The sequence below is a fragment of the Camelus ferus genome, chromosome 31 (assembly GCF_009834535.1).
Source record: "Camelus ferus isolate YT-003-E chromosome 31, BCGSAC_Cfer_1.0, whole genome shotgun sequence".
Classification (NCBI taxonomy): Eukaryota; Metazoa; Chordata; class Mammalia; order Artiodactyla; family Camelidae; genus Camelus; species Camelus ferus.
Window position 1 is genome coordinate 16,740,455 of NC_045726.1, and position 23,979 is coordinate 16,764,433.

Consider the following 23,979-nt stretch of genomic DNA (forward strand, 5'->3'; position numbering starts at 1 on the left):
CAAAGCCAAGGCCAGGAAGGGAAATCTCACTGATGTGTGTGTTTGTTTTTTACCCCAGGGCAAGCGGAGGTTCCGGACCCCAGTGACCCCCTGGGACAGCTGGACGGACATGACGGCCCTATTCCCACTCTGAAAGGTAAACGGTGACCGTGCTCTTAGAATGCACGTGTTGGAAGGTGCTTTCTGAGAGTACCAAGTCGAGGGGCTCCCCGTGCCAATCCTCTCAAGGCTCGGCCTGCCGAAACTGATGGCTGGGGTGCCCCATGGTCCAGCGCTGCCCCGTTGATCCACTGGAGGGAGGGAAGGGCTCTGGGGCAGCTCCGTGCGCCTGAGCGGAGCCTTGGGAGCTGGACTCCTGGCTTGGCCACGAAGTCTCCTGCTGACAAGCGGCTGTCTTCTGGGTTATTCTCGAGATGTAGTTGTCCAGACTGGGTGGACATCTCAGGTGGGCAGGTGGTTCTTCTCCACTGGGTCACCAAAGAGCAGGTCCTTTGTCTTGTCCCTCCAGCATTTCCCAGAGGTCATTGTCAGGTCACTGCTCACCTGGCGTACTTCTTAGGCATCTTAGAGTTGTAGAGTCAGCAGATCCCGTTTCCTGTGATGCCGCCCTGTTATTTGAGGAAATGGGGCTTTTTTTGGCTTTATCCTCTGTCTCCATCTGCAGTGCAATCTCGCTGTGTCCTCTATTGGACAGAGAGCGAGCGAGCTCTGGTCTCTTCCAGTCTTAAAAAGACACAGATCCCTTCCTGGGGGCCCCACCCTCATGACCTCATCTTACCCTAATTACTTCCCAAAGGCTCCAGCTCCTGACCTCACCCGGGGTCAGGGCTTCCACACGTGAATGGGGTGGGGACGCAGCACAATTCAGTGTATAACAATTATCTATCAGAACAGGCACTGTATTTTGATTTTGAAGCATGATTCAGAGCCCCGAAATCCACAATAGTTTCTTAGCCCCTGCATGTTGAGAGTCCACATGCCCTCCCAGGAGTGTGTTCACTGCCACGTGTCCAAGGCCAGGTCTTCTGGGGACTGAGCAGCGATGACTCAAATCCACCAGTCTCGGCCAAGATGGCCAGATGTCCCCCTGTGTCCCGAAAGGGCCTCTTGAGGTCCCACAGGGAGCTGAAGCTCCCCTCTGGCCTCAGAATAGTCGTTTGCATCAAGGGTGGGTGGATCTACCTGCTGTTGGTTGTGCCTGGTGAGTGGAGGCTCCCAGAGGATTTTCCTCTGCAGTATGCTATGCAGTAAATGCACAAGTCAGCTTGCTCCCATGGACCCCCCGCAGCCAGGCTGCCTGGACGGGAGAGCCTGTCCCCATGGCAGCCAAGGCCTGGCTCCAGAAGCTTGTGTACGACGCTGGGCCCTCTGGAAACATTTCTTAGGAAAAAGATGGTTTGTGATGGTTGGGTTCTGAAGTCATTTCTCACCAGCATGACTGCGCCCGCAGTCCAGGCGGCCACACGTCTTTCCTGACTGCCCCTCCGGACCCGGCACACACACTGGGGATCCAACAAGTGTGTGGTCCCTGCATGTTAGCGTCTACTTGGCCGGGGATTCGGCTTCCTAAGGGAAAACGCTCAAGTTATGAAACTGGGAGTTCCGGTGAGTAGCCTGAAGGGAGGGATGAGGTCGCGGGCAGCTGGGAGGAAAGGAAGAAGTGTCTTGGTTTGGGGACAGGATGTGACCCTGGGATCTGGGGAGCTGATACTCGCTAAGAGAGGGTGGGAGGAGGTTGTGTCTGGGGTCAAGGTGGAGGCCTGGGCAAAGACCCCGAGGCCAAGAGGACTCGCTGCCGTGGGGTGGCTGAGGGAAGGTGGCAGCTCCTGGGCTGGGGTGGCCGAGGCTAGAGGTCATCAGGTCTAGTCCCATGGCCATCAGCCACGTGTAGGTCTTTAAATTTACGTTGGTTAAAATTAAGTGAAGTTAAGAATCCAGGTCCTTGGTCTTACTAGCTATATCTCAAGTGCTCAGTGGCCACCTGTGACGAGAAGCCAGCACTATGGGCAGCAGAGATCTGGAACATTCCATCGTCCCAGGAAGTTCTGTCAGGCAGCCCTAGGGGAGCGTTCACGGCTCTCTAGGTGGCAGGAGAAAGCTCTGTTTCATCGTAAGCGCCTCCCTCTGCCCTGGAAAGACCTGGGACGTGGTGTCACCTGATTTACTCCCTGTAAGATCTTTCATTTCTGGAGGATGATGGAGAGGGACTGGGAGGGCCATTAGGAGGGAGGCGTGGCCAGGGGAGCAGAAGTGGACACACCACTGCGACAGCCTCAAATCCAGCCTGCAGTCATTCTGCAGATGCTCATATTCCCTTGGGAAAACGTGCTGTGGTGCCATGTTTAGATGTGCAGACCTCTCCCCTGCGACCCCGGCAGAGCAGGGGCCTCCTTGTCAGCCTGGGCTGCGGGTCTGCAGGGGCCGAGAGCAGGATGAGACCACTGTACCGGCTACCACTGTTCTCTAAGCCAGATGTTCACAGCTGCCCTCAGGGAGGCAGAAGCAGCTGCAGGACTCACAGTTCACTTGGATGGAAGATGCATTTGCTGATCAAGTGGCTGAAATGACCGTGGGCTGAATGGTCATAGAGATTTTATTCCCATCTAGCCACAAGCTCCAAACATTAGCTTCAGTGCCTTAGGCGGGATTCTTTGACCTCCTGTTTGGGCTTGGAGTAACTTCTCAAGCCCAGAACAGGATGCTTTCTTATGTCCTCTGCTTAGTTGGAATTTGATTGTCTTGTGACTGTTAACCTCCTTGTGATTGTGTTAAAACCCTCTAAAAAACTAAAAATAGAGTTACCAAATGATCCGAGGCATACACCCAGAGAAAACTCTTAATTTGAAAAGGCATATGCACCCCAGTGTTCATAGCACCACTATTTACAATAGCCAGGACATGGAAGCAACCTAAATGTCCATCGAGAGATGACTGGATAAAGAAGATGTGATATACATACAGTGGAATAGTACTCAGCCATGAAAAAGAAATGAAACAATGACATTTGCCGCAACGTGGTTGGACCTAGAGATGATCATACTAAGTGAAATAAATCAGACAGAGAAAGACAAATATCATATGATATCACTTATATGTGGAATCTAAAAAAAGTTACTTACAAAACAGAAGGAGACTCACAGAGATAGAAAACAAACTTCTGGTTACCAAAGGGGAAATGGAGGGAGGGATAAATTAGGAGTTTGGGATTAGCAGATACAAACTTGTATATACAGAATAGATAAGCCAGGTCCTACTGTACAGCACAGGGAACTCTATTCAAGCTTGGAATAACCTATAATGAAAAAGAATATATATATATACACACACACAAATTGAATCACTATGCTGTATACCAGAAACTAACACAACATTGTAAATCAACTAGACTTCAATTACAAATAAAACAAAACAACCACCACAAAACCCACGTGCATGTCTGTGTGTGTGCAGTGCAGTGCAGGGGGGAGTTTCAGTTGGAGTTTGGAAGCTTGCCTTGGACCTCTCCGGGGCACAGAAACACCAAATGCAGAAGTTAACCAGTCAAGCAGCTGTGCGTATGTGTGTGCACCCACCCATGCGTGTATGTGAGCGTGTGCACGCATGCACAGAGGCAGTACTAAAGGAAGCGGAGATCCACGGCAAGCGGGGTCCATTTCCCGCGGTGGCAGGGTGGGGTCGCGTAGTGTGGTGAGTGCCGGGCTCTGTGCTCGGCTTGGCAGGAAGACAGACCCGGACTGGGTGGCACGTCACCATCCTTTTGGGGTCAGGGGGGTGCTCTGGGCCCCGTCTCACCCCCAGCCACCCGAGGGTGGAAGGGCTTGGCTCCTGGCACTTGCCTAGGAGGTAGTGGCCGGACGCTGAGGTCTTTTGTCATCATCACGATTACGCTTGTCAGCGTGTCCGTCAGTTTCCAGGCACCGAGACCTCAGCAGTCCCTCAGGGACAGGATGCTCTGTACGGGCCTCAGGGAGCCTCAGGGAGACCCAGGGGCCTCAGTTACTCCCTAGCCACTCAGTTCTCTGGCCCTGCAGTACGATTTTACTTCCTTGTGGGTTATGACTTCTGCACAAAAGAGGACTCACTCCACTGTCCCTCTGTGCTTCCCCGGCCTCCTCCTCCTCCTCCTCCTCCTCTCCGTGACGGAAGGAACTGGCCTGGCAGTGCCAGACTTACTTTTCCTTGCACTTTTTTGTTTGAAGAGCTTCAGGGGGTGTTACTGTTTGCCCACATTTGGCTTAAATCACATATAAATAGTAATAATAGCTGAATGGACTGTAGGAGCTGTTTCTTTAATCCAGTTCCCATTTATAATGCCTACGCGTCTGTAAAATCACAGGCAGGCGAAAATGGCCAGCAGGCCAGTCTGTTACTGAGCAAAACGGGATCTGAGAAGTTAGTTTCAAGAGTAGAAAGCATTTGGGTTCAGATGCCCTGGGCCAGGACGGAGCACTTAACATAGAATTGGTGGTTGGTATTGAGAAAGGGAGAGAGATCCCAGAGCAAAAAAAAAAAAAAAAAAAAAAAAAGCCTGCATAGAAGAAGAAAATGCATTCAAAGGACACTGTGATTTACAGCTGAAAAGCTGGCCTGAAGTTTCATATGCCAAAGCACTGTCATCCTGAGGACTGAAGTCGGCCTTGGGACTCCGGCTATAGTGATACTGAATAGAATTTTTGTATTCTTTGCTACATTAGACACACTATTTTATTACACTTACAAAAGGGTGCATTTGGCCTAGAAACCATTTGCTCTTTTGTTCCAAGGCTGTATTTTAAATGCACATGTAACATCTCGGATTTTGTAAAATCACTACTTTGGAATGTCTGTGGGAAGAGGACCGTTGCTGGGAGCCCGGGCGGGCGGTGCTGGTCTCGCTCCTCCTGTGGCCGCCAAAAACAGACCCGCTTGCTTGTGTCTCCTGTCTTAGGAGAAGGGCCACTCCCCTCCACCCCCGAAACCAGAAGGGGAATTCCTGGCTCTCCCCTCTTGAGGCTGTGTTGCAATTAGAGGCGATCTCAAGGGCATTCTAAACGATAGGGCAGGAATCGATGCCTTCCTCACCAGGCTGTCCCCTGCTATTTGTGACATGCCGGTGGCCGAACTAAAATTTCCTGGGACAGAGGAAACAAAGCGATCAGCAGAGGTCACCGTGCTGGCTTGGAGACGATGCCTGCTGTCTGATTACTGGGCGCTGGGTCTCGAGTCAGGTCCGATGCAGGAATCAATTTGCATAGACGCTGGGTGTGTTTCTGGTTTATTCTGGGCCTCCTGGGTGTGTGTGTGATTGTCTCCTGGAGTTTACTGGAGAGTGAGAGTCCCCAAGGCTGATGGGTAAACTTGAAAACAGCATCCCAGCTGCAGATACAGTTAGCATTAAGTCTGGCTGGGAACTGGGTCCAGGCTTGAGCTGTGGACCTGGGTCCCTACACCTCCCTTCTTGTCCCCTGGCTGGTCATGGAAACCTGGGGCTCCCCCAGGCAGTGAGTAGAAGGCCTAAAATGTGGCTCCCCTTCCTCTGGACAGAACTAACATGGGTTTCTGGGCTCTGAGCCCTGGCCAGTCTCAGCGTGCCGGCCCTTCACGGAGCATCCTTCGTCCCCCTGCCGGCCCGGAACCTGCGACGCCTGCTTGGCTGTCTGGAGTCTGGACAAACTGAATGGCGCTGGGAGAAAGCGCAACCTACAGATGAGAGATTTCAAGGCGTGCGCAGCTGTGCTGTTCAGGGCTGACTGTTGGCACGGGACCTCGTGCACGTGCCCACCCCCAGGGAGGACCGGGGTGTAGCTCACTTCCAGGAGCAGTGAGGCCCAGTTCTGCCTTCAAGCCTTCCTCTCTGTTTCTCCTTCTTCTCAGTGTCCCTGCAGGGCCCCTCCCACTCTCTCGGGGTGGCTGCTGGCGACCTGCGTTTCGGCGGGGGTGGAGTGTTGCAGCCGGCGGCCAGTGTCTGGCCGGACTGTCCATGGCTGTTGTTCCTACTGAAGGTGACAGGGAGGCGGTCAGTCTTCCTCAGCTCACGGGGTGTGAACACCATTCTGCAGCGACTTACTCATGTGTGCTCTCGCCTTATGTCTGTCCCAGGTGTGTGCACCGGTGTATATTCATGTCTCCACCTCTGTGTGTGTCCATCCATGTCCCTGTCCCTCTGAGAGGATGTGGGTGTTGCCCTGTTTGTCCAGCGGTCTCCTTCCTTCGACCTCTCTCCTGCCCTTTCTCCTCACTTCCCTCCAGCCCCCACCAAGGGCTGTCCTGACAAAGCACCACAGTCTGGGGGCCTGAAAAAACAGCAATTTATTCTCACACTTGTGGAGGCCAGATGTCCAAAACCCAGCTGTCGGCAGGATGAGTGCCTTCTGGAGACTCTGAGGGAGAAGCCGTCCCATGTCCCTCTGAGCCTCTGGTGTCGCCCAGGAATCCGTGGAGTCCCTGGGCCTGTGGCCGCCTGCCTCCAGCCTCTGCCTGTTTTCTCGTGATCTCCTCTGTGTCTGTGTCCAAATGTCCCTCGTATAAGGACGCCAGCTGCTGGATTCGCCCCCCCCCCATATGACCTCAGCTTAATTTGATTACGTCGGAATGACCCTGTTTCCAAGGAAGGTCACATTCACAGCTTCCGACACATCTCATTGGGGGACACAGTTCACCCCACAATACCCTCTTCTTATTCAAGTGTGCAAGCACTCTACTTTCCTCCATCTCTCAGGTCCTTTCGTTTCATCCCCCACCCTCGATTTTCCTCATTTCCTGATTCCTGTCCTTTCTAAACTCACACGCTTTTCTGACCCTGGTGCTCCCCCCCTCCCCCGGTAGGCCCCGCCCCCGCCCGGTAAGCCCCGCCCCTGCCCCGCAAAGCTCCGCCCGCCCACCCCGCCCCTTCCTGCAGCTGGCTCCGCACAGACCACTAGGCAGCTTAGCGGGAACGTCTGAGCGGGAAGGACCCACTGCCGCCGCCCCGACTGGTTTATTGGCCTGTAAATACTTCCTTCTGGGAAGAGCAGCTTTATGTCCTCTGCGGGCCTCTCAGGGTCCCCTCGTCACCTGCCCTTCCAGCAGGTTGTTTTGTTTCCCAGCAATCAAAGCCCTGTGACCTCGTGACCCTAGTCCATACGGCTTTCCTTATCTCCTTCCCAGGGCAGTCAGTGTGACCTGGTCAGCACTCAGATCCTCAAATACCTTAGTCATTTGACCCAGTTGGTGACTATGCGGACGGTCCGTTGGGGGGGAAAAAGCATTAATCATTGGCCTGACTGTGGGGCAGGAGTGAAGTCCCCTGGAGACGGGGTCTCCTGTTACCTCTACCTTGGTGTGTTTTCATGCTTGGACTGAGCTCCACTCTCCAGAGTTAGGGGCGGGCAGAGAGCTGGCCCGGAACCTGGAGAGATGGAATCCATTAGCATCAGTGGTTAAAGTTACCCCGCTGTGAGGAAGGGGAGGCCCTCTTGGATAATCAAAAGGGAAGACTTCTCTTTTTTTAATTGAAGCACAGTGGATTTACAATGCTGTGTTAGTTTCTGGTGTACAGCATAGTGATTCATATATATATATATATATATATATATATATACACACACACATATATATTCTTTTCCAGATTTTTTTTCATTATAGGTTATTGCAAGCTAGTGAATATAGTTCCCTGTGCTTTACAGTAGGACCTTGTTATTTACCTATTTTATGTATAGTAGTTTATATCTGCTAATCCCAGACTCCTAATTTATCCCCGCCTCCCTTTCCCCTTTGGTTACCATAAGTTTGTTTTCTATGTCTATGAGCCTCTTTCTGTTTCGTAAATAAGTTCATTTGTGTCATTTGTTTTTAGAGTCCACATATAAGTGATACCACATGATGTTTGTCTTTCTCTGTCTGACTTCTTCACATAGTATGATCATTTCTAGGTTCATCCATGTTGCTTTTTTATGGTTAGTAATATTCCTGTGTGTGTGTGTGTGTGTGTGTGTGTGGGTACACCACCACTTTATCCAGTCATCTGTTGATAGACATATAGGTTGCTTCCTCGTCTTGGCTGTTGTAAATAGTGCTGTTCTGAACATTGGGGTGCATGCATCTTTTCAAACTAGAGTTTTCCCAGATATATGCCCAGTAGTGGGATTGCTAGATCATATGGTAACTCTGTTTTTAGTTTTTTTCAAGGAATCCCCATACTGTCCTCCATAGAGGCTGCACCGAATTACATTCCCACCAACAGTGTAGGAGGTTCTGAAAGGGAAGACTTCTGTTCTCCCTTGAGTGCTGGCTGGATCCACAGGTAGCCGAGCTCTCAGTCGTCTGTGCCCAGCTCCCATGAGTCGTGTCTGGAGAGGGTGGAGCAGCCCTAAAGGAGGCCTTTGTGAGCTAGAGGGGAGTTTAGCAATAGCACGTACCAACCCCACATGTCACACTTAAAGGAAATGAAGCTGCGAGGTTAAACAGCTGGCTGTGAATTAAACACCGAGGGAAACAGCAACATTGCGCTTCACCTTCAGAGAACTTTCTTTCCATTTTGCTCTTGGCCTCTAGAGAACTAATGATGGTTATGATGGTGGACCAGCCTTAACTTGGCCACCTTCCCACTTAAATTACATACAAGTGCTCAATACAGTATTAGTAAAAGATGTAAATGCTTAGATGAACTTGCAAGAGAGATGGTTTAGAACTGCCCAGGGGCCAGGAATAGGAAGAAAACAGAATTGTGGTGGCCCTGGGTTTCCGGGGCAGGAACCACTGAGGTGGTTCCCCTCTGTTTGCAACCTTGGAGAGTGGCCCACTCTTCCTGGGGAAACCTCTATCTGAGACAAAGAGTTGGATTCTGCAGGTGCCATGCGGTCATGACTTGAGCTCTCCGGCAGTGAGAGGCCACAGTGTCACCGTGTGGCCGTGGGAGCAGATGTGGACGCATCCACCGCCTCCAGGGTCGAAGGAACACCAGTAAGACGGGGACACGTTGGCCACTGTGGGTGCGGGCAGAGGGCAGCTGCAGACGCGTCAGATCCTCCAGTGCTCTGAGGCTGGATTATTCTACCCAGAAGCAGAAAATCCTGATTTTGAGATCGCGTGGAATGAAATGAATAGGCGCAAGTTACTGATTTCACGTGGAATTGGGTGTATTACATTTCCTTCCATGAGGAGAAATCAGGGGTTGAGACAAAACTCAAGTTTGGCTTTAGGAAAATGAAGGAATCTGCATTTCTTATGCCTTAATAAAAGGCCTATGAAACAGCATCTCTGCTGCAGGAACTATTCTGATCAGTTTCAACAGGGGCCTTGGGTTTCAGTATCGAGCTAGAAGGCCACCCGTGGGGCAGAGGTCTGAGGGGTTGTGGATAAACCGCCATGGCTAAAGAGACCTAAATAAGGAGTGATTCTTCACTCAGGAGCCCAGAAGGGTGGGAAGAGAGGGCTCCCCTCAGCCCCGGCATGAGGTGCAGGAGAGGAGGCATTCCCATGAGAACTCAGACTTGGACCCACGCCTCAGGAAACCAAATTTATATGACTGCAACGTCGTGGGGGAGTCCCAGGCCCAGGAGTTCCCCTGAACACTTGGCACTGCCTGTTGCAGGGACTCAGTCCTCAAGGGATTCCCAGAAAACTCAGCCCCACAGTGAAAAACTGCAGACTACACTCAGAGAGGCCCAGGGTGAGTGAGGAGTTAGTAAACAGTGAAGCCAGGAGGATTAAAGATAAAGGAAGAAAAAGCCGGGGTGGGTTTGATAATGATCTGGAGATCCTCTAGAAATGAAAAAATGTAGTAGATAAAATGAGAAACTTAATGGAGAGTAGATGGTGCATAGGTAAAGATTAAAAAAAGAATAGAAAAGACGAAGGTAGGTGAAGAACAACGAGGAATCACATTAAGGGAGTTCAGCATAATCTAGAGAAGACATTACTGAGGAGAAGTAAAGGGGAAGGGAGAAATAACACATCGCATGGGACGCTGGTAGAGAATTTTACAGAACTGATGGAAGGCATGCGTCTTCAGATGTTGGGAATGGCACTGAGGCCTGTTGAGGCTAAAATAAAAATAAATTCGATTTAGACTCATCTTGATCAGTTCGATTTAGACTCATCTTGATCAGTTCCATTTAAAAATTGGGATGTTGGTGGAGAGAAAACTGCGTTTATTATAGGCAAACTATTAGATTTCAGCATATTATCCTAATTTCCTATCGTTACTGGAAACACACCAGCACAATCTTAGTAGCCATAAAACGGTGCGTAAAATCTTCACGTTGTGTACATGAGTATTACTATGTTAATATCTGTATTTTTCTCTGTGTTTGCAGCATTTCAGAATTTAGAATGGTTAGCTCAAAAATAGTGTTGAGGAGAGGGTGTAGCTCAAGTGGTAGAGCGCATGCTTGGCATGCACGAGGTCCTGGGTTCAATCCCCAGTCCCTCCTCTAAAAATAAATAAACCTAATTACCTTCCCCTTCAAATAAAGTAACTAAATAATACAATAATAAATATTTAAAAAGTAATGTTGAACAGGAGGCAAGATCTCCTTGTGTCTATGAGCAGTATGAACTTTAGAAGCAAAAAGGCTCTATTATTATTATTATTTGAAGAAAATGATATGTAAGCAGAAAATCTAAGGCAGTCAATTCAGAAACTGTTATAACTCAGGTAGTTCAGGAAGGAGGCGAGATAGAAGAAGACTATACGTGGTGGACAGAATAATGGCCTCCCAACAACGTCCGCATCCTAATTCCTGGAACCTGGGACCAAGTTTGATGGCACAGGTGACTTTGCAGATGGGACCGAGTTCAGGATTTTGCGATGGGAAGTGATCCTGGATCATCCAGCTGGGCCAGTGCAATCACAGAGGTCTTTATAAGAGAGAGACAGGAGGGTCGGAGTCACTCATTGGAGATGTGATGATGGAAGCAGAGGTTGGGGTGATACAAGGAAGGGGCCAGGAGCCAGGGCATGGAGGTGACCTGGGAAAGAGGCTGTCCCAGAGCCTCCAGAAGGAATGCAGCTCTGCCAGCACCTTGATTTTTGGACTTTGGACCTGCAGAACCATATGATAGTACATTTGTGTTGTCGGCTTGTGCTAATCTGTGCATTAATGTAATGTAATGTACAGCAGCAATAGGAAGTTAGTACACGTGGAAGTCTAATCATTTTCCTATAATAAATGCAGTTGTGTCTCCATCAACATCCCATTTTTAAGTGGAACTTCTCAGGATGATTCTAAATTGAATCTGGAACAGAGAGAGCCATGAAATTGAGAAACTTGCCCCCCAAGTAACATTTGTTATTCTTGATGTCAAAATGTATCTCAGATCTGCATCATAATTTAACAGGTGTGATGTCGCCATAGCAACAGGCCAAGACCAGTGGGGTGGGGGCAAGGTTGGAAATGAACAGAGGGGGCCACCGGAGGAACGTTCTCTGTGGACGGGACCTTCCAGCAGAGAACTGACCCTTGAGAAATAGCAAAGATCTGAGGACAGGGGGTTCTTGGCTGACTGCACAATGAGGGATTGGTTGGGTGTGTTTTAGGGAGAGCAAGGGAACCCTCCATCTGGTGGGGGACAGTGTGGGAAGGGACAGAAAGTTCTAGAAGCCTTGACACCATGGGTATAAATCAGCGTTTCTTCATTATCTGCCTTCTGGTTTCTTCTTGAAGGCTCAGCGTTACTCACCTGCCTGGGGAGGGAGCTATGAATTTATGAAATTACCATGTCATTGATCCATGGTTTGGTCTCTGAACTTCCAGGAGAGCTTGGAGGAGGCTGATTCGAGGCTTGGGTGGGGATGTGGGTGTCCTCCGTGGAGATCTGCCCTTTTGTCCATCCCCAGCTGGACAGGCCTTTCATATGCGTTAGCATCCTCCGGGAACCGCCCCAGGTACAGGTGCTGGCCACCTGGGAGCACTGTTTCCAGCCCTCGTGTTCCCTGCAGCAGTGCCACTCCGTGCTGGCTCTCGTCTGCGCTAAGTTCATTCCTGGGTGGGTTTGGTTCACTGGGATTGTGGCTTTTCTTCCTCCTCAGCCCTTCAGAGCAGGGCTTCTTGGTCTGGGCTGCACACTTAGAGCTTTAGACAAATTCCCAGGCACTTAATTGCCATGAGATGCAGGTAGATTACTTTTATAAGTTTCCAGGTGACCCCCATGTGAAGACATGGTTGAACCCCACTGGTTTAGATGGTGTAAGATCGAGAACACTTGGCAAGAACTCCACAGGTGGGCCAGATCACTAGATTCTTCTTTGTAGTCTATAAACTGAGGAAGGTGTGACTTCAGGGATGAGGGTTCAATCTGGTTGAGAAGGAAAGGGAATCCAGATAAACTGGGCCCCCCAGGCTCAGAGGAGATCAGTGGAAGGCTTAACGCCAGGGTCTGAGCAAGGCTGCAGGTGGCCGCCAGCACTCTGGGAAGGATGCATTCCATGGAGTGGCCCCCCTCCCCTTTGCCTGACACCTCCATCTGCTTTTACCTGGGTTGTTCACCTGGTCTCACCTGCCCACCCCTCTGCAGGGGGCATTTCCTGACCCCAGAACTACATTTGTAATGTTGTGCAGCCATCACTTCTCTCTAGTTCCAGACATTTTCATCACCCCAGAGCGAGACCCCAAACCCACAAAGAATTACTCCCTAATTTCTCCTCCTCCCAGCCTCTGGCAACTACAGAACACTAATTTGTTTTCTTTCTCTGAATGTACCCATTCTGGGTATTTCATATAAACAGATCCAGCCAAGAGCGGTGTGATGAGTAAATCAACCCAATCCCAGCACACGTGGGCTTCTTCAGTCCTCTTAGCCAGTGTTACTGAAGCATCGAAAACGGAAATACTGGCACCGTTGCTAAATTAAGCCTCATTCTGACTCGAGGAGATGGTTTCACAGCGCCCCACCTGATGGGGTGGGGCTGACACCACGTTCTCTGTGCCCATGCAGGGGGCAGACCGTTCTGTGTTCTGTGTTTCTCCAAAGGGCGCCTTCCTGGGGGAGGGGAGTGGGACACAGAGACTCAGTCTAAACCACTGCCAACTTGTCCATCAAGGGTATAGGAGAAGCTGTTGACGGAACAGTGGGGAAGGAAGTCCACGTTTCCACACTCATTCGATGTTAAAAAAAAAAAAAAGATACTCTTAAAAAGAAGTAGACGCTGAGGGTCTATGTTTAGAGCAACTGGACAGTCCTGGACTGTCCCCAGGTTCCCTTCTAAGTTGTACAAAAGGAACCATCTCCTTAACCTTCTCCTCTGAGTGCTTCCCTCCGTTTCTTCCCTCTCTAGACAAATGTTTTTTCCATGTTGAAGAAGATCCTTCTGTATCTTTCAAGCTGTGTAAGTGACCAATGGAGATGCCCTGAGCTGATGTATGCACATGCCCCCAAAATGCAGGGAGGTGGTGGCAGAACGACATTTAAGCCAGTTCCCCCAAACGGATGAGATAAAAGCCAGCCGCGACCGCGCTGTCCTGGCCCTCAGGACCCCCAGGCCTGTCCTTTTAGATTTTTGCTCATCGGCTCAGAGACCTAGGCCCTCACATTTTTACCTTTACACCAAGCCGTTGCCTGTGTCTCCTGGGAAGTCACGGTTTGTCAGAGGACTTTGAAAAACACTGTCATCCGTGTAGGGATGAGAGAATTATAATTAAACGTTTGCCGAGAAGAAGAGATCATGGTGACTTTCATCTGAGATGTCACTTGCTGTTTTAAATTACAGTTTGACGGCGATTTTATACACCCTACTGTGCATTTAGTGTTACGAGATCTGAATAAAACATTTGAGTCTTAAGCAGCTAGCAAGCGCTGGGGCTCTGGCCAGAACACAGTGAAGCCACGTGCTGGAGGTCACCTGGGCAGCCCAGATTATGCCAAAGTCACTGCTTCAGACGGTCAAATCCAATTTCACTTTGTTTTCAAAGCTGCAGGGCCAAGGTCAGGGGCCTCGGGAATTCTGGTCTCCCCGGGCTGAGCTTGTGCGGTGAGTGAACGGCCCCGGACATCCAGAATGTCCCCCTGCTTGATTCAGCCTCTTTTCAGAGGTTTGTCGTTGACATTTCAGTTACCTTCCAGCTTTGTGTCATTGGTAAGAATTCTCTTTATCACTTAATTCGGATCCTGGAGGAAGGGATTGGCAAGGGGAGAATCAAGATAGAACCTAACGATGTTGCTCATAATAATCAGAAATCGGAATCAGTAATAGTGATACCTCTCTCGACGGATACCTCTCTACTCTCTCTCGGAAAGGAAAACTGTCCCTTCGTCTTGAAATTCCCAACCTCCCACCTCCTGCCACCCAACAGCTGGGAGCCGTCCCCCATGCGGTGAAACTTATCCCCCAGATCCACTAGAAATCCTGTAATTTTTTATCCCATTAAAGCAGTCATAAGAGATAAATGCCGCTGTTCAATTGTTCACTTCATTAAAAAAGAAAGGAAAAAAAAAAAAAAAGAATAGGGACCCACCAGAACTCAGGCCAAAAAGATTCAGAATGTGAATCTACAGTCATTTTTCAGCTGGCTTTATTATCTTAGCTTTGTCTGCAGGGAGCTTATCTCCTGATGAGTGATTTGTCTTTTCTGTCCAGCCTGAGTTTTTGTTTTTCTGTATTATGGAATTTTTAGCGTGCATGTTTATTTTGATAGAGAGGAGCCCCTCGGCCGCTGACCTGCACGCACACACACGCACACACACACACACACACACACACGCCCCCCACTCCCCCACTGTCTGTCTCACTTCCTCTTGTTTCCCACGGCTTGTGTCACCAGCTGAGGTCTCCTGCCCACGGGTGAACTGGGACCCCCCATTCCAGGGCAGCGTTTCCAGCCCCACTTACTTTGCATTTCAGGGACTTTTAAGCCTTGTTCCCCCCTAACGAGCTCTGGGTGACTTCTTCCTGCTCGTACCCTGAGTGCGGTGGGACGGAGCCCCCAGCAGCACTCAGCCTGATTCTTTTTGTTCTGTTCAGGTCGTTTTTGACAATGTCCCTGGTCACACGCTTTCCCATTCCACTTTCCTAATTGTGGCTTTGTGCTCGATGGTGTGGTGGGAGGGAGGGTGGAACTTCCTGAGCGTGAGTTTACATCCTAAATTAGCGAGGTTAGCGTAGATGTACTGCTTGCAAAGAGAAGTAAAGTTGATCCTCCTGACTGGCAGAGTCCATCTTTGCACGTTTGCTGACCACCTAAAATGTATTTGTAACCCCCAAATCAACCCTCAAGGCACTCTTGTGGTCATTCCCAGGCATCCTCAGAGCAGAGAAAATTTGGAATTGCCCCATGCACACGTTCCCAGCTGAGCTGGAAAGAGGAGCCACTGCCTGATGTCTCCACTCATACTGTAAACACATGTCCTTTTTGTGGTCTGTTTGGTCCCCTGTTTTTTTGCATTTTTGTGCTTTTTGTGGGTCATCTGCCATTAAAAATGCCCCCAGTGCTGAAGTGCTGTCTGGTGTCCTGAGCACAAGGAGGCTGTGAGGTGCCTTCTGGAGACAGCGTGTGTTCGTGCTGCTGGCCGTGAGCTCAACATGAATGAGTCAACAATGCGCAGTACATAAGGTGTCTTTAAACAGAAACACAGAAAAGCAAAGTTAGGTACTGGATCTGCTATGAGAACGCAGCGATCAGAGGCTCACAGGAGCCTAACCCTGTTTCCCCTCCAGGAGCAGTGATTCTGTGTTTGCTCACTCAGTGTTCTCAGGAACATTCTAGAACATAACCCCCCCCCCCCCCCATAACAGGTCTGGGCCGTACCTGTGTCAGAGAACAGCAGAGCCTGCCCTGAGCGGCTCCTGGGAGGAGCCCCCGGCAGCCGTTCCCGCCAGCCCTCCCTGAAGCCGGCTCTTCGCCGTGTTCCCCTCTGCAGGGTACTATCTGAATTTCCTGGAGCCGGTCAACAACATCACCATCGTCCAGGGCCAGACGGCCATCCTGCACTGCAAGGTGGCCGGAAACCCGCCACCCAGTGTGCGGTGGCTGAAGAACGACGCGCCGGTCGTGCAGGAGCCCCGGCGCGTCATCATCCGCAAGACGGAGTACGGCTCCCGGCTGCGCATCCAGGACCTGGACACCACGGACACCGGCTACTACCAGTGCGTGGCCACCAACGGGGTGAAGACCATCACCGCCACCGGCGTCCTGTTCGTGCGGCTCGGTGCGTGGGGACGGGCCTCACTGAAGCCCCAGCCACCGAGCAGGAGGGTCACTGGCCTTTGGAAACCGCACACCCAAGCCGGCCGAGAGGAGGCCAGGGAAACCCTTGCTCCCGCAGGCTTTTCCCATTGTGCACGGGTCCTGGCTGAACCTGTTACCCATTTACTAGTCGTAAAAGAAAACAGACGCAGATGGAGGGGTCTGTAAACATGGAGTGCAGAAAATAATCCCAGACTGGCTGCGTGTCAGGGGGTCGCCGCCCTCCCCCTCCTTCCACCGCACTGCAGGGCCAGACCCACCCACACGGGCACCCCCCGCCCCCAGAAACCCAGCCCCGCCGAGGGGGAGGGCAGGGGCCAGAGCCTGATGACAGCTCTGTGCCCTCGTGCTCGTCACAGGTGAAGCAGTTAAACAGACTATGTCCCTGTCATCCCAGCTCCGAGGAGGTCCCCACTATGCCCTGGCCATTCTGTCACCAGCTAGCGACACATCGTGTGACTCAAGTTTAGATGAGAAGAGAGAGAGAAAAGACAGCAAAAGCTCTGAAAATATCTCCAAACGTTTCTGCATGAACAGAGCACCCCTCCCATCCTCGGTGGTTTTCGCCATCTGTGACATATAATCTTGGGTAGAGCCAGAGGCCGAGGACACTCACCACAAATGAGCACCCAGGGCTGCGGTCGCCTTTACCACTGCCTGGATTGGAAAAAAAAATTTATTCCAAATCCTTAAGTATTAATAACTTGTCTTTTTTTTTTTTTTTTCCTTTTAGGTCCAACACACAGCCCAAATCATAACTTTCAGTAAGTATCTGCTTTCCTCAAACCATTTTCTCATCTCTGTGGGCTTCCGTTATGTAAGAATCCAGGCTTTAACCCAGCAAACACATCTGTTTGGTGAATTTGCTGGAAGTTGGCTGGACTTCACACAAGGATGGCAATGTGCTTGCTTTTGACTGGGAAACTGTTAGGAACAAATGTCGTAAAAACAAACATTGCTTTAGTTCCTTTCAGCGATCGCGACCTTACAGGCAGCTGGAGGCCATGTAAGCGCACAGATCGGGGACCCGCCAGGACCCTGGTGTCCCAAGCACATTTGGAAACGGGGAGGCAGCACCACCCGTAACCGCACTGCCAGCTGTGGTCTATGAGATGTGTGCCCATCAGGCCTCGGGGCCCCCTCCACCATAGGTGGGGTCTCAGACCCACTGCAGAGACGTGGAGACTGAGGCTCAGAGCCTGTTCCCGGGTCTTCACTGAGCCGTGGGCACGTTCTGGCTGTGAACTCGGGCCTCTCATTTCTGTTTCTGGTGCCAGGTCTTTGCTCCTCTGGACCTCACCCGTCATGTCACCATGTGCAGGAGAATCACTCCTCCCAGTCCCTGAGCTTAGCAGCGGCTCTTGGATTCCTCATTCCCTGCGCAAGCACATTGGAGAGCCGTGGCTTCACCCCCGAGGGTTCTGAGCAGTTGCCCAGACGCTGTGTCTGTTAGCCAAGCGCTTATTTGTGTCCCCCTGCCGCCTTGCAAACACTGGCCGTTGGGGTGAGGGGCGGCCAGGGACCCCTCTTAGCTCATTACAGCAGGTGCCACTTGCGGAAGACAGATTTTTTTTTTTAGAACATTCTGGGCTGAGCGGTAGTGCCAAAGCATTTCTCCTTAATAATCATTCACAGAGTGAGGGAAGAAAATTTTGTATCAAGGGCACATCTAGGAAGGCTTGGAAAAGATAAGTTATTTCGAAAGTTGAATTCTTATTCTATTTCCCTTTATATTTATATCTTACGTAGTCTATTTATATATAATTTATATAAATGTTATATACTATGAACATATGTTTAAAACACGCACATAATTTATATGTAATTATAATGCGATTTGTTGAATAAATATGGAATATACTTACAGACTTAAATTTTATATAAAAATTTAAAAATATTTTTACATTTATTTTCTTCTCATTTTAAATTACGGATCAGATCAACGCAATCCTGTAAATAACTCAGGCAGTCCTGGGCAAGTGAAGACTCACCCGCCTGCGCCCCTGGGATGGCTCCCTCATCTCGTGGGCATGCCGGGCCAGGGCCGTTCTCTGCATTCAGTACACATGTGCACCCAGAGAGACACAGCACCTCACCTTTATTCACTTTTTTACATAAATTCTGTTGTATCTGACATGTTTAACTAACAGATTGCAGGGTATTTTCAATTTCCCTGACGGTCGTTCTCAGTCTCTCTGTCTGGTGGAATTTCTGTTGTTTCCCACGTCCACCCTGTTGGTGTCCTGAGACCGGTGGGCAGCTTCCCCAGGGGAGATTCTGAAGCATAGAACACAGGGATACAGGATGCGCCTTCCATGAGGGCCCCTGTCAGGGGTGTGCGCGCCGGTCACTTCCCTGCCGCAGCATGAGGACCCGTTTCTCCTTATCTTCCAAGATGAGCTCCAGATCTGGTCATTTCTGCTGCTCTGAAGGCGGAAAACTGTTACCATCGGCGTTGCTCTTCCTTCCCCGTCACCAGAAGGGTTTGCCCCGTGATGGGTGCTTCTTGGCCGATGGTTCCTCTTCGTCAGCTGGGATTTTATTGTCTTTGCTCATAACTCTTACGTTGTTTCTTTTACAAAAATTATTTTATTTTACTGAAGTATAGTCAGTTTACAGTGTTGTGTCAATTTCTGTTTCTTAATGATTTTTTAATAATTATATCATTTCTTAATCATGTAGAAATTAGCATTTTTCTGTCATGGTCAGTAACTACCAGTAATGATATGGGTTTTCATATTGTATCTTGTTAAAGAGCACACTGATCCCTTTGAAAAATTCTGATGGTGTTTTGACTAAGAAGTACAATGAATTTTTTGATCAATTTGGCAAAAATTGATACCTAAATCGAATTGTCCTATCAAGGACCACTTTCCTTGTGTTTTAAGGTATTCTTTTCTCCCCCTAACGTTTTATTATGAAAATTTCAAACACGTGGAAGAGCAGAAAGAATTTTAGAGTGGACGTCCCATCCGCATCCCTGCCCACGAGACTCTTCCTTTACATTGTACTTTGCTCCTCTGTCTTTCCATCCATCTCCGTTCATCAGCCCGTCTTATTTTTCTGATTCATTTCACAGTAAGTTGCAGGTGTTGGCACACTAACCCTGACATAGTCTGCGTATCATTATGGAACATGACGTCGTCTGGAAATATTATGGACATCATTAACAAGAGTTCAGTGTCTGTGTGCTTCACTATTCTTTTCTTCTTTCTGTTAAAACTTACGTACAATGAAATGCACAGATCTTAAGTATTCCACTAATGAAGTCCAGCAAACGCAAAAACGTCTGGCATCTAAATGCTTTTCTGGGAACAGAACGCTCCTCTCACTCTGGAAACTTCCATCAGGCTTCCTGGGCACTTCCCCTCCTCCCCAGGCAACCACTGTTCTGATTTTTTCCTACCAAGGGTTAGTGTTCCGTAGTGTTTTAGAACTTCATAGGTATGAAGTCCTAGAGCATACGGCCACTTACGCCTGGCCTCCTTCGCTTGACATGATGCTCTCCAGAGGCATCCGTGTTGTCCGCGTATCTTGCCTAGTAGGGTTCCACTGTGGGACTGGATCAGTTGATGTATCCGCTTTCCCGCTGATGGGATACCGAAGCAGATGGCGTCTTTTGACAGTTATGAATCAGCTGCTCTGGAGAGTCTCATTCAAGTCTTTCGTGGACATACATTTTTGTTTCTGTTAAGTAAATACCTAGCGACAAAGCGCTGGCTTATCGGCTCTGTGTGTGCTGACCTTGTCCTAAGGGGGTTGTACCACCTTTCACTCCCGCTGGCAGACAGGAGAGTGCTGGGTGCTGCGTTGTTCATCGACATTTGCTCTGGTTGGTCTTTCTGGGTTGCACTGTGCTGGTGGGTACGTAGTGGTTCTTGAAGAAGCAATTTTTATCAGTCGTCTTAAATTTTCACACAAATACGTTTAAGACAATGAAGTCACCTCTGGATACGATTTTGGCTGCATCTTTTCCCCCTCCAGGCACATAAGCTTTTATTGTTTGTTATTTTCTGATTTTTGTTGCATTGTTGTCAGTGAATTTGGGATGTGTTTTACATTTGGTAATTGGTTGAGATTTTCTCTGTGGCCAATTAGATATGGTACATTTGGGGGAATATTTCCTGTTGTTACAGAAAATAAGTGCTCTGATGGTGGCCTGTATACGACATCTCAATTTATATGTTAAATCACATATGTTAATTGTGTCATTAAAAGTGTCTGTGTTTTTTGTTCACATTGGTTACAGATATCTGAAAATATGTGAAAGTCATCCATTCTCTTTCTGGATTGGCCAATTTCTATCAGTTTTCTGTTTTTAAATTTTATATGCATGTTCTTAAATACCTACAACTTTGAAGCTGTGTTGTTTTTGTTGTTTTGTTTTTAAGACTCCTTTAATGCTTTTCGTCTTGAATTTGATTTTGCCTAGTGATAATATTGCTCCACCTGCTTTCTTTTTTTTTTAATTTTATTTTATTGAGTTATAGTCAGTTTACAATGCTGTGTCAATTCCCAGTGTAGAGCACAGTTTTTCAGTTATACATGAACATATGTACATTCATCGTCACATTCTTTTTCTCTGTGAGCTACCACAAGATCTTGAATATATTTCCCTGTGCTATACAGTACAATCTTGTTTCTCTGTTTTATACATACCTGTCAGTATCTGCAGATTGCCGACTCCCAGCCTGTCCATTCCCACATTTGCTGGGAACCTCTTTTGCTATTCCTGTCCCACTTTCCCAACCATTTTGTGTTCTGGTTTATGTAGGTCTCATGTAAATAGCATCTGAGTCCACTTTTTGGAGGTGGCTGAGGATTGTTTCCTAATCTTGAAGTCCAGGTTGATCCACGTAGGCTAAATTCATTTTAATAAATAAACAGAATTCCATTCTGTGAGCCAGTCTCACTTTAATCATCCACGTGTCTACTGAGTGAAGGTTAGTTGTATTCAGTGATGCAGACCATCTTATGTGAGCATCTGTCCAAGTCTCCTGGTCCCTGTGGGCAGGAGTCCTCCAGCAATAGACATCTGGGAGTGAAACTGCAGGTGTGCACCTCCCACCTCTCCCAGGTGTGGCCAGATTGCCCTTCAGAGTGACAAAGGACTTCACATCCCACCAGCAAAGCACAAGTTCTTATTTCTCCATGTTTTCCAGCCGTGGTATTACTCAGAATTCAAAGTTTTGCCAACGCCTTGGGAGTTAATAGTAATTTATACTAATTTTACATTAGATTTCACGAGTCAATAATGCAGTTGAACATAATCCGTGTTGGTTTAATAACCACTGGATTGCTAGTTCATATGTAGTCTCTATTTATTTGTAGGTTTACTACTTGCGTATTTTCTTACTTGCTAAAACTTCTTTGTAGCTCCAAAATCAGTACTCAGGATGCTTTCTTGGTCACTGCTGGATGCATGCAGAGCAGTGAATGTTTCTGAGTTGCCCAGTGCACACATTCCCAGCTAAGGTCTGCCGTCTTGTTTCAGCTCTCCTGCTGCGCATGAGTCCTTTTCTTGGTCTGCTTACACTTTGTGCTCTTTGTTGGTGACACTGCTGTTTAGAATGGTCCCACGCACAGTGCTGAAGCGCTGTCTTGTGTTCCTAAGCACCAGAAGGCTGGATGTGCCTTACAGGAGACATTCATTAGCTAAGCGTCATTCAGGCATGAGTTACTGTGCTGCTGGCCATGAGCTCATTACTAATGCGTCATCAACCCACATGAAATAAGACGTCTTTAGACAGAAACACACATGAGACAAGGTTAAGTATTGATTGGTTGATGAAAATGTGATGACTGCAGACTTGCAGAAAATTCTCTCTACAGCTCATTATTCACAAAGCCACTGTATTTTGTGCATTTTTCATTAGGATACTCATCTTTTTCTGATTGAGTTTCAAGAGTTTTAAAATATATTCTGGATGTAATTTTTACATACTTCTTACGCCATCTTGAATTTATTTTCATGCTGGCATAAGCTAGGGTTCTCCTGTGATATTTTTCTATATCAATGGCCTAGTACCCTGGCACCATCTAATGAATAGCCCCATCTGTCATCATTCAATTTAATGTCACGTCTGTCATCTGTGAAATTTCCATACATGTGGATCTGCTTCTAAGCTCTCTATTTTGTTCTAGTAGCTTCTGTACCCAGAATAAATACCACAGTATTCTAACAGTAAGCTTTATAATATGTCTTGCTATATATGTAGAGAAATATTCTCTTATTGCTGTGTATTAATTGTGTCTCCCTCCTTCCCAAATTCAGATTTTGAGGCCTTAACTCTCCTCCACCTGACTGTGTTAGAGATAGGGCCTTTAAGGAGGTAATTAAGGTTAAATGAGGTCATAAGTGTGGGGCCCTGACCTGATAGGCCTGGTGTCCTTATAAGAGGAGGAAGAGACAGTAGAAATCTCTGTGTCTTCTGTCTGGCACGTGGGGACACAGCAAGAAGGTGGCCATCTGAAAGCTAGGAACTAAATGGGCTGGCACTTTGATGTTGAACTTCTCAGTCTTCAGAACTGTGAGAAGTCAATGTCTATTGGTTAAGCCCCCCAGTTTATGGTGTTTGTTACAGCAACTTGAGCTGGCTAATACAGCTACTTTACTGCTATGCCGTTTTTTTCCAAGTTATCTTGACTTTTCTCGTTTCCTCTCCCATATGAATTTTGTCAGTTTATATTTTTGTTGGAATTGCATAGAAGTTTGATTTTTTACAGTTACTTTTTCAGCTATAAAGGTGATCATGTAGCTTTTTTTTTCTTTCAACATATTAATATTATTTTGTATAGTAGAGTTCCTAACACTGAGTAACTTTATAGTTCTAGACTGATATCTGCTCGGTCAGGGTGAGATAGTCTTTTTTTTTGGTCAAAGTTACCTTTATTTATTAATTTATTTTTATTGAGTTATAATTAGTTTACAATGTTGTGTCAATTTCTGGTGTGCAGCACGATTCTTCATTCATGAACATGCATATATTCATTTTCATATTCTTTTTCACCATGAGCTACTACAAGATATCGAATATATTTCCCCGTGTTTATCTATTCTATATATACCAGTCAGTATCTGCAAATTTCAAACTCTCAGTTTATCCCTTCCTACCCACCTCCCCCTGGCAACCACAAGTCTGTATTCTATGTCTGTGAGTCTGTTTTTGTTTTATATATAAGTTCATTTGTCTTTTTTTTTTTTTTTTTTAGATTCCACATATGATATTCCCCACTCATATACTCATGGCATATGGTATTTTTCTTTCTCTTTCTGGCTTATTTTATGTGGAATGACATTCTCCAGGGACATCTATGTTGCTGCAAATGGCATTATGTTGTCATTTTTTATAGCTGAGTAGTGTTCCATTGTATAAATATGCCACAACTTCTTTATCCAGTCACCTGTCAATGGACATTTAGGTTGTTTCCATGTCTTGGCTATTGTAAATAGTGCTGCTGTGAACATTGGGGTGCAGGTGTCTCTTTGAGTTAGGGTTCCTTCTGGATATATGTCTAAAAGTGGGATTCCTGGGTCATAGGGTAAGTCTGTTTTTAGTCTTTTGAGGAATGAGATATTCTTTTAATATGCTGCTGAATTGATCTACTGACTCTGTGTTGGCAGCTGATCGTCTTTGTTTGGTTACTGTGTAGTCTAAGGCCCCAGACCCTTGACAGTTGTCTTTCTGCGGCCATAATTTTTCCTCCGCATTGACGGTGACTGTGTTTCAATTGACTAACCTCCACCTCCTTTGCGGTATCTTTGGAAGTTAACCAAAACAAAGACAAGAAAGGGAAAATCGGGCTTAGGGCTAACACAGAAGCATCCACAAGTCGGCCC

At 47.9% G+C, this 23,979-nt stretch overlaps 1 protein-coding gene across 4 annotated transcripts in view; it reads left to right on the forward strand.

Annotated features, from left to right (window-relative positions):
* The window catches only part of ROR2 (receptor tyrosine kinase like orphan receptor 2), a 212,987-nt gene that overhangs the window by 169,765 nt on the left and 19,243 nt on the right, over nt 1-23,979 (forward strand). For all 4 annotated transcript variants that reach the window (XR_004316424.1, XM_032471033.1, XM_032471034.1 and 1 more), the window contains exons 2-4: nt 59-136; nt 15,814-16,101; nt 16,873-16,903. Coding sequence is in view for 3 of the 4 variants with exons in the window: in XM_032471033.1 (XP_032326924.1) it covers nt 59-136; nt 15,814-16,101; nt 16,873-16,903 (397 nt within the window). In the remaining variant the exon portion in view is untranslated. The remainder of the gene's footprint in view (nt 1-58; nt 137-15,813; nt 16,102-16,872; nt 16,904-23,979) is intronic.